Here is a 15,016-nt window from a genome sequence, read left to right on the forward strand (position 1 = left end):
ACCTGCTGTACAAACCAAAGTTTCTGAATGTCTCTCTGCTATATCATCCTGGATGGCCCTCCGACGCCTTAAACTCAACATGGCTAAAACAGAGCTCCTCATACTTCCTCCCAAACCTGGCCCTACTATCTCCTTCCACATTACTGTTGGAACTACAATCATTCACCCAGTAGCCCAAGCACGCTGCCGAGGGGTCACATTCGACTCCTCTCTCACATTCGCCCCTCACATTCAAAACATTTCTAAAACTTGTCGCTTTTTCCTCCGCAATATAACTAAGATACGCCCTTTCCTCTGTTGTTCGACTGCTAAAACTCTGACTCAGGCCCTCATTCTCTCCCGTCTTGATTACTGTAACCTCCTGCTGTCCGGCCTTCCTGCCTCTCACCTGTCTCCCCTACAATCTATCCTAAATGCTGCTGCCAGAATCACTCTACTCTTTCCTAGATCTGTCTCAGCATCTCCCCTCATGAAATCCCTCTCCTGGCTTCCGATCAAATCCCGCATCTCACACTCCATTCTTCTCCTCACTTTTAAAGCTTTACATTCTTCTGCCCCTCCTTACATCTCATCCCTAATTTCTCGGTATGCACCATCCAGACTCTTGCGTTCTTCTCAAGGATGTCTTCTTTCTACCCCCTTTGTATCTAAAGCCCTCTCCCGCCTTAAACCTTTTTCACTGACTGCCCCACACCTCTGGAATGCCCTTCCCCTCAGTACCCGACTAGCACCCTCTCTATCCACCTTTAAGACCCACCTTAAGACACACTTGCTTAAAGAAGCATATGAATAGCACTGTGGATATTCTAAACACGATACATAATGCTTGGCCCCCTGCAGACGCACTTACCAGAACTCCCTCCTACTGTCTCTGTACGTTCTCCCTACCTACCAATTAGACTGTAAGCTCCTCGGGGCAGGGACTCCTCTTCCGAAATGTTACTTTTATGTCTAAAGCACTTATTCCCATGATCTGTTATTTATATTATCTGTTATTTATTTGATTACCACATGTATTACTACTGTGAAGCGCTATGTACACTAATGGCGCTATATAAATAAAGACATACAATACAATACAATTTCTAACGCGATCCGCTTATAGCGCGATGTGATTCTTTGGACCCCAAGCACAGCGTTATGAGAGGGTTGAACTGTATTTCCTCCCTCTGTATCATAAATATGTTCTGATTTTTTTTCAAAGGTGAGTGGTATTCCCCACATAATTCCAGTTGCAGCTACAGGTAAGTAGGCAAACTATGTCACTAGTGGTGCAATTGATGTAATGCTTGATTTTTTAAATTATTTGGAATTTGTCCTTACAAAACTGTTCTGTTTTATTAAAACTACAGATTTTACGACCACTACATAATGCCCCTCTTTTTTTTTTTTAATGCGCATGGACTAAACTGTACAGCGATGCTACAGCGATACGCAATACTAGGTTTTTTATCCAAGAATGGTGACAAATCCTCCTCTAATAAAAATAAATGCCAATATCTGTAGAAAATGTTACTTATTTGTTGCTGTTATAGATCAAAGTATACACTGGCCTGATGGAGGAAACTGATTTCTAAGGCCTCGTTCAGGGTGCTGGCTTCGGAGGGAGGGCGTGCTGCCGTGCGTGCTGCCGTGGGACACAATGTATTCAAATTGAATACTGGTTGTCAGGGTAGCAGCTGCCCTGTCTCCGAAGTACGGAGTTGACACTGGCTACAGTTTCAATAAACAACCCAAGTCGTTTTTTGAAGCTGCAGCAGCGTCACTGGGACCTCGGCAGCCAATGAAATCATTCTTGAGAATGATTTCAAGACTGCAACTTGGACCCCTAACCTGCCGTCTGTAGCCCCCTCCCCGCCTCCTCAACTCCTGAAAATGTCTGCTGGGGATGAACACACATCGCCCAGCAGACTGCCGCCCGCCCTCGCGAACGCCCGCCCTCCAACTCCTGCCTCCGGCACCCTGAACGAGGCCTAAGGTTCCTACAATAACACTTCGGAACATTTGCTCTTTATATCTCGGATATACTTCTTTTTCAAAGCATTAGAAAAATTTCCTCTTTCAAGACAACAAAAATGCAATTTCTCTGCCTCAACATGAAAGTAGAGTGCAAAGTACAAATCCTTTGAACGCTTAAATCTTGCCCACTTGAAGATGTTTAGAGTGGGCACTGTGAGCAGACAACAAAGAGCCACCTGTGCTGATGCAGGAATATCCTTAAACCCTGACCTGGAGTTGGCCACCCCTGTATGTTAACCTCTTTAGTAGGGATGGTAGTATGTAAAACATTCACTATATTCTAATGTTAATTCCAAATTAGGGAGATAAAGTGACTTGCCCAAGGAGCTAACACTGGGAATTGAACCGTGTTCCCCAGCTTCAAATTCTGTGTCAGTGCTTAAGGAGTTAGTGGCTTTGGTCACTGAGCCACTCCTTCTCCCAAACAAGACATTAGGCTTGTCACAAAAGGCTTTACATAATAATCTACATATTAAATTACAAATTCCTGCAACTATAGGTCTTCCAGGGAGTTTAACTCCTGATTGATGTATTTTGGGTACGCTGTAAAGGGAATGGGATGATCGGATGTGAAACCAAAAGAAATGACTTAATATTTTCATCTATCGGTCCTCTCAAGTAAGAGTGAGAAATCACAGTTTCCAACTCTTTGTTATATTTTGCAGTTAAATCCATAGGTTTTAAATTACGGTCACTTTGTTTTTCATTTTGATAACCTAAAAGATTAAGGACCACGACAAGCAATAATGCTGGTTATTTTCCCAGGTTAATTTATTCTCACGCGCAATATGTGAAAGTTGTCTCTCTCATAACAGCTTTTGTGAAATCCTCTACACAAGGACTGAGATTAAATGAGGGAAAACAAGTAGATTTATTTTTAAAAAAAAGTAGAAAACAGTTGAGTTACAGTTATTTCCCCCGTGAACAATCTGCGATCAGCACATTTATATGATTATACAGTATATACATATATTTTATTCATTATATATATATATATATATATATACACTTTTTTTACTCACCATAACTTAACTCAGTATTATGGTTTAGCCTATCCCATAGCCTCTCTTGCATTCCCAGTAAAATCAACCCCACACTGATGAGACCCATCAAGGTCGAAACAGCTGTCTGTGGGTGGTTTTCTGGGTATGCACCTTAACCCTGGCTGTGCTCAAAGCTGTGACCATGCAGCAAGCTTAAGCCTATAGGGAACCATGTTAAAAATGGTTATTGAGGCAAAAAGTGACACTGTGTGCTCATTTGCATGTCATTTCCCAGAATCCCTTGCTGCAGTGGAAGTGCTGTATGCTGGGTGATGATGGGGAAAGGCGGGGTTGCAGACCTGCCTAAGACATGCAGATGAGCATACAGTTATATTTGCATATTTGCTTTCCTGTGGAGGGTTTTTGTCACTTTTTTTACTCACCATAACTTAACTCAGTATTATGGTTTAGCCTATCCCATAGCCTCTCTTGCATTCCCAGTAAAATCAACCCCACACTGATGAGACCCATCAAGGTCGAAACAGCTGTCTGTGGGTGGTTTTCTGGGTATGCATCTTAACCCTGGCTGTGCTCAAAGCTGTGACCATGCAGCAAGCTTAAGCCTATAGGGAACCATGTTAAAAATGGTTATTGAGGCAAAAAGTGACACTGTGTGCTCATTTGCATGTCATTTCCCAGAATCCCTTGCTGCAGTGGAAGTGCTGTATGCTGGGTGATGATGGGGAAAGGCGGGGTTGCAGACCTGCCTAAGACATGCAGATGAGTATACAGTTATATTTGCATATATATATGTATATATATATATCTTTTTTTTTAAGGAGTGCGGGTTTTTGTTCTTTTTTGTCTATGAAATTAAAATTAGTATTGACAAATTCAATATACCTAATAAAGATCTTTTTGCCTATTTTCAGGTTCCGACACTATGCTAACGCCAATAGAAATGTGTTTGAATCCTTCTGAACACAGTCACCTTTGACTTCTTACTAAAAATCTCCATAGCTTTAAATGTATTATTGGGATGTTATCAAATCCTCTTAAATACGCTTAAAGTATGACCTATTCTGGGCCCCTGTGCTTAGGAACTGGGGAAACATTGATATTGCAGATATTAACAATATTATTACTGGCTATAACCAGGTTAAATATGTGACCCTCTCCTTCACAGAGTTTAAGATTCTGCGTAGAGGGTGTATATCTCCCCTTTGATGAGTAGTGAATGTATTGTAAATGCCTCTTCTGTGTGAAATGTGGTGCACACTTTCTACATTGTTATTGTATTGTAATATCGTAAAGTGGAGAAGTTCTGGTATAAAATAGTACCATTTATCTACACAACTACGAAGTGCCAATTCCCCATAGATTTGAAAGTCTTCATTTTTGGTAACTTGTCTAATTGGAAACAAACCCCAATTGATATACTGTACAACATATTGCTGACCTGGTACTAGTTGCAGTAGAGAAAATTGTCAGCAATAATTGGATTATAAAAGACAACCCCCTGATATCCCAGTTTGAGGAGGTTCTCTTTACAATTCTTTCCTCTGAAATATTGGATCCTTGTGCCAACCTGGAGTCCAAGGAGAGGGGGGGGGGAGACTGGAGTTGAGCTTCCCTGGTCTAGGTAGTGGAGTCCCAATTAAGGTGCTTATGGTCCGGTCCTTACTCTGGTGGGATGTTTTTTTAAGAATAACATTATATTTTACTATGTAAATGATGCCAAACTCTCAGACCCGGCTGCTTTGTTTGGATCAGTTCTGGTTATTTTTTTTCTTCTAAAAAAATGAAATTGTGACCTGTACATATAATTGTTTCTGGTCCTTAGGAAATGCTCTGGTAATGTGGCTCAAATCCCTTATTGTATCCTTGATATTGTATATCATAATTCCATTGAGTGCAAGTATTTAATAAAACAATTTAAAAAAAAAATACAATTGCATGTATTGAATGTAAGCATTTGTGAGATTCTCCAAATTCATACAGGGCAGTGTCTGGAAGGGGATAGGGCAAAGGTCAGACCCTAAACATTTACAATTAAGGCATTATACGAGGAAGACTTTAACAATGGGATGCAAGATACAATATGATTGAATTATCTCAAATGTATTATATGGCATTGCAACAAGGAATAGAGATTTCAACTAGGTCACCCCCTGTCATTTTTTACCTATGGTTTATACCGATGACAGTAAAAACAAAAAACAAAACTGTGCGCTACTACCTAACTACCTATAGAGTTTAAATGTATAAATATATACAGTGCAGTGACTATACCATCAATTTAGTGATAATTTTTTTTTTATAAAAAACCGATGACCCTGCTTCAGTAAGGTCGCCTCCGTCTGCTGGGCGATGTGTGATCATCCCCAGCAGACGGAATGATTCACACAGGGCGACATCCAGCAAAGAATGAAAGTGCTTTTTAAACTCTCCGATGTCATATCTGTGGAACTGGCTGCATTAAGACATCAAAGGTTGTATTTTGGAGCCGTGCGAACTGCCAGCGTACTGTATATCTACGTGTAAAGATACGTTCAAATGTAAACTAATTTGTGCTTACGTTATTACATTAAGATGTTCGCAGCACTTTAATTATTCATTTTTTCCCCCCCATAAGTATTCGTACTAGGCAAGGCAGAACACGTTATATTTTTGTTTAGGAAGCGGTTAATTCTCATACCTAGAAGAGTGTATCTGTGAATAAAAACAAAGGCATCATTATAATACGCAAATCCATTAAATTTAGAGAAAATACTGTAAAAAAAAAAAAAGCATGTTCTGTTAATTGGCTGCTGAAATTGACGTCCCGGAAATCACAGATTGAAAGGTGATCCACGACTGCAGCAGCCCTGACGCCGTACTTGCAGCCAATGGTAGTTTCAATACTGGACACTACATTGGCCGCCAGGCATCTGTGACGAACGAACGCGCGCGCGTCGTGCAGCGTGCTGTGTGAGCGGGGCCTTAGGCTTTGCCACCGTACTAGAGACAACTCAGCCAAGGACAGAACACAATACCATGTTAAGATGCTCTTAGGTGGGAGAAAGGAACAGGATGCAAGAACCTAAGAGAAAGTCAGGTTGGAGGGCAACTAAAGATATAAGGTGAGGTGAGGGCAGAACCATTTGTTAAAGTTACATGGTAGATGAGGTTGAAAAAATGAATTTCAACCTATGCTAAATTTAGACGACAGATACTTTATCTTATATTTGTACTTACAGTATATTGATCCAGAGGAAGACAAACAAAAAACCCCCAGTGACACATCATCCAATGCTGTCTCATAAGGGGGGGAAGAAGTTCTTCCTGACTCCAAAAAAAGGCTATCAGATGACTCCCTGGTTCAAGATCCTTCCCATGTTTGCTTATTTGGTATATCCCTGTATACCTTTCCTTTCTAAAAGAAAGATGTCCAATCTTTTTTTGAAGATACCTATTGTATCTGCCATCACAGTCTCCATGACATGACCTTACTGTAAAACCCCTTTCTGTTTATGGCTGATAAAATCTCCTCTCCTCCAACCTTAAGGTATGACCCAGTGTCGTTTGTACTGCCCTTAGGATGAATAGCTATTTTGAAAGCTCCTTGTATTGTGCGAATATTATATATATATTCCTCTGATGAAGTCACCACCAGTGACGAAACGTGTCAGGACGCTACGTCGTGCGTAGTAAAGTCACTCCGGTCCGCACGCACGCTATCAGGGAAGCACAGACACGAGTGTAACTGGCACCTCCAGGCGATTCATGGACACTTTACCAACGGGGGAAGGCTGGGAACTCCTTGAGTACAGCACAGCTGGAGTCCAGTGGGTGAGGAGTTGCTCAGGACCATGTCTACTACTCTCTACGGTCGAGCTCCCAGGTACCTCCCAGTATCGTGACATTGGCATTGTGCATGCCTCTCTGCTTCCACCACACATCAGACTGATGATTATTCTACTGCTGGCAAATGGACTGCTGTATACCCTGATACTGACGTCACCACGATTGAGATTTTCTCACACAAATGCTGTTTATATTTGTCCTATTGTGAGAGCAAGTCCAAGAGACCTTCTATTTTATTTTTTATACATCCTTACATTTCCCATACAGTATCACTCTATGGAGCTTGCGCTTGTTTGTTTCTCTCTCTCTCTCTCTCTCTCTCTCTCTCTCTCTCTCTCTCTCTCTCTCTCTCTCTCTATATATATATATATATAGCAACTGTAAATATTACTGTATGTTCATTTGCATGTCTTAGACAGGTCTGCAACCCTGTCTTTCACCATTATCGCCCAGCACTTCCACTGCAGCAAGGGATTCTGGGAAATGACATGCAAATTACATGCAAATGAGCACACAGTGCCACCTTTTATCTCAAGCTCATATTACATGGTGAAAGACAGGGTTGCAGACCTGCCTAAGACATGCAAATGAACATACAGTAATATTTACAGTTGCTATATGCTTTTCTGTGGAGGGTTTTTGTCACTTTTTTTACCCACCATAAACTTGATAAGTGTGGTGTGTGTGTGTGTGTGTGTGTATGTATATATATATATATATATATATATATATATATATATATATATATATATATACACACAGTGGTCGACAAATCACCAAAAAATCTACTCGCCACACAAAAAAATCTACTCGCCACCTAGTACCAAACGTGTGCTGCTTGGGCCAATAGCAGCTCGCCACGATGTTAAAGTCACTCGCCCGGGGCGTGCAAATGTATAGGTTTGTCGAACACTGTATATATATATATATATATAGTCCATAGCATAACAGTGTTGCACACTAGCCTTTTCAAAATTCTGATGCTTGTCCCATAAAACAGATAATAAACTTGTATACAGGCAAGCGGGGAGGCTATATAGCCTGTTACAAATGCGTTATTTATTTCAGTTATACACGTATATGGCGATTGCAGTACAGTACATGCATCGATAAGTGGGAAAAAGGTAGTGCTTCACTTTAAGTACATTTTCACTTTACATACATGCTCCGGTCCCATTGCGTACGCTAATGCGGGGTATGCCTGTTTCCAGATTAGCCAGAACTGGTCCGGTGACAGAGAGACAGCACACAGTGGTATAGAAAGAAACTGTATTAAAGATAACGCAGGACACCAAAATCAACGTTTCGGTCCTCAACAGGGACCTTCCTCAGGGTGTGCCACTATCTTTAATACAGTTTTTTTCTATACCACTGTGTGCTGTCTCTCTGTCACCGGACCATTCTGTCTACTCTGGTAACTATACAAGTATATATATATATATTATATTTATATATATATATATATATATATATATATATATATATATACTAGCTGAGAGACCCGGCGTTGCCCGTGAGTTACATTTAGCGCTAGGAAAAGGGGGGGGGGGAGAGGGGGGGGAAAAGGAGGGGAGGGGGACGGGGGAAAAGGAGGGGAGGGGGACGGGGGAAAAGGAGGGGAGGGGGACGGGGGGAGGGGGACGGGGGAAAAGGAGGGGAGGGGGACGGGGGAAAAGGAGGGGATGGGGACGGGGGAAAATGAGGGGAGGGGGGGGGACAGTGGACAGGAGTCGGGGGGACAGTGGACAGGAGGGGGGGACAGTGGACAGGAGGGGGGGACAGTGGCCGGGGGGAGGGGCGGGCAGTGGCCGGGTGGGGGGGGGGGGACAGTGGAAAGGACAGTGGACAGGAGGGGATGGGAGGGGGGGGAGAGTGGACAGGAGGGGGGGGAGAGTGGACAGGGGGGGGGAGAGTGGACAGGGGGGGGACAGTGGAAAGGAGGGGATGGGAGGCGAGGAGAGTGGACAGGGGGGGGAGAGTGGACAGGAGGGGGGAGAGTGGACAGGATGGGGGTGACAGTGGACAGGAGGGGGGTGAGAGTCGACAGGAGGGGGGTGACAGTGGACAGGAGGGGGGGAGAGTGGACAGGAGGGGGGGGCAGTGGACAGGAGGGGGTTGGTTTGCTTTAAATTGACGGGTCCCTCCTCTCCACTCCACCTGTATCTTTCTCCGCTCGTGACCCCCCCGCCCCTCCCCATGTGTAGCTCCGGTCCCCACTCTACAGTGTCTGAGACACAGTGTAACACACACACGCACACAGACACACACAGTGTCACACACACACACACACACCTCTCCTTCTGGCCGCCGCCATGTTAGTTAGTCCGCGAGGGAGGAAGGGGTCCTTCAGTCCGCCGCCATCTTAGGTGCCGCATGGCAGCGGTAGGCTGCCCTGGCCAATGCCTGTCCCCGCGCCAGGGAGGTGAGCGGGAGGTGAGTGGAGGGAGCGGGAGGTGAGTGGAGGCAGCGGCAGGCTGCCCTGCCCACTGCCTGTCCCCGCGCCGGGGAGGTGAGTGGAGCGGGAGGTGAGTGGAGGCAGCGGCAGGCTGCCCTGCCCACTGCCTGTCCCCGCGCCGGGGAGGGAGGTGAGTGGAGAGGGAGGTGAGTGGAGCGGGAGGTGGAGGGAGGTGAGTGGAGAGGGAGGTGAGTGTGATGGGGGGGGGGGAGAGGACAGAGAAAGAGGTGTGTGTGTGTGTGTGTGTGATGTGTCCTTTGGCCCGTCACTCCGCCTCAGGCCAATGAGAGGTGTGCGGGGGCGGGCGGGCCAAGGGACCAATGAAATTGCCGCTAGGGACGCAGACATACAGTGCTTTCAGAAATATATAGTAGATATATAAAATCAAAAACAAATAGACCATACAGTTGGCCAGTATAACTGAATGCAGGACAAGACCATGCCAGGACGCAAGATGCAAAACCTGCGCATGCTCCATACAGCGGGCACAGTACAAATACCACACAAGAATCTGGAGTACAAAATCAGAGGAAGGTTCACCTGTTCCTCCAGCAATGTCGTGTACCTCATCATGTGCATGAAATGCCCAGCGGGGCTGCTACTACATAGGTGAGACGGGGCAGGGGCTAAACAAGAGAATGAATCTGCATCGCCACAGCATCACACGCGGAACAAGAGACAGTCCTGCCAGCGAACATTTCTCTGACTCTGGCCATAAGATGAACGATCTGAAGGTGGCCATACTCAAAGGTAATCTTAGAACACCGAAACAGAGACGGTTGCATGAATTCAAATTTATTAAACTGTTGTCAAAGCGTAGAAATAAAATCAATGAGTCAAGGGTTCAGAAAAGTAACAACATGAGTTTATCTGTACCAAGGCACAATTGAGAGAAAAGAATTCCAACAAGGAACTCAGGCCTCTGCCAACATATTGCTTGGATCACATTTTTATACATTTCAAAATGAGTAATACACCCCTTAAGGGGGCTGGCTTAGAGATAAATGATAATATGATGACATGCAAAAATACATATTGGTTGATACCTAAATATGCTGCATACGCTATATTCTTATCGATAATTTACCATAATGTGGGCCTCTTAACCTTGTGACATAAGGGAGTTACTCTGTCCAGCCCTGTATGCAATGTAGCTGTTAGATAACAAATCCTACGGTCAGCAGAAATATCTAATGCAGGAGAAATCGCTTACGAATGCTATTTCAATTTATTACATGACTCGTAGGAATTACACAAGGGTGGGTTACATCCAGAAGCGATACTCTGCAGAATCAAACATTCACAGTTCATTCACGAATGAAACAAATTGGCATACATACAAGCATACGGTTAGGCCAAAATGGAGGTGATGATAGCCACACACATTATCTCAATCTTCACACTGTTCGGGACACTTAGCGGTGGCCTAAACCGAGACCGCAGCTCCATGAGTCACTGACACAAGAGAACTCTCTTCCAATGAGTGCTAAAGGCCATGTCTATACATGCATACCCCGCATTAACGTACGCAATGGGACCGGAGCATGTATGTAAAGCGAAAATGTACTTAAAGTGAAACACTCCCTTTTTTCCACTTATCGATGCATGTACTGTACTGCAATCGTCATATACGTGCATAACTGATGTAAATAACGCATTTGTAACTGGCTCTATAGTCTCCCGCTTGCGCACAGCTTCGGTACAGGTAGGGAGCCGGTTTTGTTGTTCAGGACGTGCTGACAGGCGCATGCGTGAGCTGCCGTTTACCTATTGGGCGATATGTACTTACTCGCGAGTGTACTTAAAGTGAGTGTCCTTAAAGCGGGGTATGCCTGTACATACTGCGCTATATGAATGCACACACAGCTGTCTCTGACACATACAAATGTACAATGTAATTCTATCCCTATATACCAATAGGGACTACATAGTATCAAAACCCATTAATAGTAATGCAACATCCTCTTACATTTCTAAACCTACCCACACCATAGGAATACACTCCCACTCCACACACACCTTTTGTAAAGCGCTGTATATACTGTGGGTGCTTTATAAATGTATATTTCCACACACACATGCACACACATACTCACACATCACTAACATTCAGGGACCATTTAACACCTTAAGTCATAAATCGCATACTGCACAGGGGGAGGGACAGGCTTCAGTCAGATACATTCCAGGATGCACTGTTTTTAAGTAAAAACCTCTCTTGCTTTATCCATTGTAATATCGCCGGAAGAAGAGATCAGTGTATATCGAAATCTCGCGCAAATAAAACATTTCGTTAGCCACAGACAGAACGGTATTGTCTATTTGTTTTTGATTATTAGGCTGAGTCTCCTGTGTCGCTGACCGTGCTCATGCTTGGAGAGCGGTGATGTCACCAATTTTCCAAGCATGAGCGACGGCTGTTCGTGCTGTTTCGCAAGCGTGCCGGGGGGCTTTGCAGGCAAGCTGAGCGCGATTCAAATACAGTTTCTTTTGTTTACGCAAGCGCCAAGCGTGGGTGAGCATCCGTGCACGCGCTCCGCGTGAGCGGGGACATTCAAATTTAAATAGCCAGAAGCAACCTCGCCAAGCACCGTGCAGTCAGCGTGCTCAGCGGACTCAGCCTTAAGCTCGGCTAACACGGTACAGACACCTCTACATGCACAAACATATATATATATATATATATATATATATAAAAGTATACATTACCGCATAGCAGCAAAAAGGGAGACAGCACTCAGGTGAATGAAAATAAATGTATTAAATACAGCACATAACTCCAACGTTTCGATCCCACAGGGGGATCTTCCTCAGGGTGGTGCACCCTGAGGAAGATCCCCCTGTGGGATCGAAACGTTGGAGTTATGTGCTGTATTTAATACATTTATTTTCATTCACCTGAGTGCTGTCTCCCTTTTTGCTGCTATGCGGTAATGTATACTTTTATTATTTATATGGGACATGCACCTATTCATTATTGAATTTCTATTGGAGTGCCAGTGATTTTTTATCACATATATATATATATATATATAAATAAAACACTATTTTGTAGTGCTACTATTGAAAAACAAGACTCACTTTTGTCATTCGTTGCTCTTCACATTAGAAATCTGTCGTACAGAAAATCTATATTTTCGTGATCTCATCCTGTCTTTTTCATCTAGTGCGGTTCATTGATCATATTAGAAGAGTGTGATGAACATGAAAAACACCTTTTGCTAATTCAGGAGATATTGAAGACTAAAAGTAAACATGGGAGATATATTGTCATTGACCTACATTTTGGCACAGGGTTTGTAAATGTACACAGCATTCATTATTAATCTGAATGCAGCATGGGTGGTTCAAGGCTTAATTTTGTACTTGTTAACTGAATTGTGTAAAATGAGATCAAAGGGAACCAGTAGCTTAATTGGTACTGTAGGATGCTATACATGGCAGTGTTAAATAGTTGGTTGAAAATGGTCTAAAGACCCAAGCAAAAAAAGTAATCTAAATTTCTGCATGACCTTCAATACTCGCAGTTCAGCATATCACAGTGATTCGCTATAATTTACTTAAAAGAAATTCAAAGAAATATCCAGTTGTCCACTAAATAATTAAAAATCACTGCTTGCTGTAATGTAATTATCCTCAATTCCAAAGACATAATGATCAGTTCAAAAGAGAACGTTTAATAATTCTATGGTTGTTCTGAATAACCTGATGGACAAATTAATTTGCTGGTCCAAAGTAGAAGATATACTGCCTACTAATTATTTTCTGGAAAGTATTTACAGTAGAACTCTACTCATTCAATTTTGTACTTTCAACAAATGAAACAAAAAGTAAACAATGAATTATTAAAACCACCAGCCATAAAATATAAGAATCCTTCATGCTCAAAATAAAAATCCCAACATGCTCATTATTACCAATTTCTTTGTGGAATCAGACCTGTGAGTTTTTGAAACCAATAATCTCTCAATTTTTTTAAATATAGGCTACCTAATATTTTACCCAAATATTTACATACAATATATATATAATCAAAAACAAATACTCAATCCCGTTCCGTGGCTTGTAACATCGCCCGAAGAAGAGATCAGTGTATCTCGAAAGCTCGCACAAATAAAAGTATGTCGTTAGCCACAGAACGGTATTGAGTATTTGTTTTTGTTTATGCAAACAAAAAGAAAGCGCAAAAAGGAAAAACACAGTTAGTAAAAATAATTGTCTTTATACCAATTAAAATAAAACTACATAATAAGAAAGTACATAAAAAGGATTCACACGAACCCACAATTCCACAATGACAAGGCACTAATGAGGATCCCTGCAACAAAAGCCCATAGATCTAGTGATGGAAAAAGTCCTGGGAAATAGCTAGATGTTATTAGCTTACATGTAGTTGAAACAGGGACCAGCTTTCATGCAGTCAGAGGAAAAACACCACAATCGACCGAGCACCCATTGTCACATCCGCTCCTCGATGCGTGATTACGTCACCTCTACGCGTTTCGCGTCATATGACGCTTCTTCAGGAGGTATGTTGTTTGTTTTAATTTATTAAGCTCGTCTAACGCGGTACAGATATCTCTCTCTCTCTCTAGAATTTTTTTCAATAAACGCAGTGATTCACTGTACTGTAAAAGTGATAATATAATATTTATTTAGTTCATTATTCTTTTCTTTTCCAGCACTGGATACACAGGTTGTGGAGTTTAGCTGCAGAGTCCATGCAATGTATTTTGCTTGGACACAATGACATGGTTCTATTTGTTATTGCAGACTCTTCAGAGCAGAAGTTTCCACTTTCACACTTGATTGCATTCACATCTCAGTCGTTCTCCTCTGCAATGACTTTCCAATCCCTGTACGCCTACTTTTATAATAGAAAGCCACCCAGGACCAGAACACGTCACGAATAGCACATCAGGACCCAGAGACCACAGGCAAGCAACTACAACCCCCAGAATGCCTTTCTCTCGCGAGAGTACGCAACGCCACTCGTAAAATCGTGCGCTCGTCGTTTGAATAAACGCCTATAGGGCAAACCGTACATAGAAGCACGCGAGGGGGCCCGTCCCTTCACTGGGCAGAGAGGAGGAGTGATATTCAAATCCACCAATCGGCGCAGTGGCTCTGCCGCGCCCCGGCCAATGGGAAGCAGCAGAGGGCGGAACCACATCGACAGCGGAGATTTTGAAAACAAGATGGCTGAGGTGGATGAGGGAGAGAATCCGGGGCTGTTACAGCGGTGAGTGTGGGCGGGATACGGGAGAATGGTTGTCCATTTTGTTCGTTACTGGGGCGATGTAACCCACCTTTCTCCCCCCGTGTCTTGTATGGGGGTTGTTATCACCCGGGGTCCTGTGTGTATATAATATGCCTTATATCCGGGCGGTGTGAGGGACAGCATGGGTTAATGGCAGTGCCGTTTGAACAGGTTAAACATTGCTGGTTAATATACACCGATATAGCAACAATAACGTCGTGTTAACCTTCTGAGTGGCAGAAGTAGCTGCGGATATTGTGGCGGGTTGTAGAATTGTGTAGGAGGGCTGCTGCTGCTCTTTCCATGGCCCCTATTATCTAGTGCTGATTGATGTATTGGGGTGTCTTTAGATATTACTGATGTAAACCTGCTGAAGGAAAGACTGCCTGAGACCAATGTTACTGCTCCCCCCCCCCCCCCTCCACCCCCCCCCACCCCCCCCCCCACCCACCC

General features: G+C 43.4%; 1 protein-coding gene across 2 annotated transcripts in view; it reads left to right on the forward strand.

Annotated features, from left to right (window-relative positions):
* The first annotated feature begins 14,359 nt into the window (after positions 1–14,359).
* Positions 14,360–15,016, forward strand: part of ARHGAP19 (Rho GTPase activating protein 19) — a 39,586-nt gene continuing 38,929 nt past the window's right edge. The window contains exon 1 of one of the 2 annotated variants that reach the window (XR_012803580.1): positions 14,360–14,545. Coding sequence is in view for 1 of the 2 variants with exons in the window: in XM_075612391.1 (XP_075468506.1) it covers positions 14,448–14,545 (98 nt within the window). In the remaining variant the exon portion in view is untranslated. The remainder of the gene's footprint in view (positions 14,546–15,016) is intronic. The other variant, XM_075612391.1, reaches the window with a different exon arrangement.

The sequence above is a fragment of the Ascaphus truei genome, chromosome 8 (genome assembly GCF_040206685.1).
Source record: "Ascaphus truei isolate aAscTru1 chromosome 8, aAscTru1.hap1, whole genome shotgun sequence".
Classification (NCBI taxonomy): Eukaryota; Metazoa; Chordata; class Amphibia; order Anura; family Ascaphidae; genus Ascaphus; species Ascaphus truei.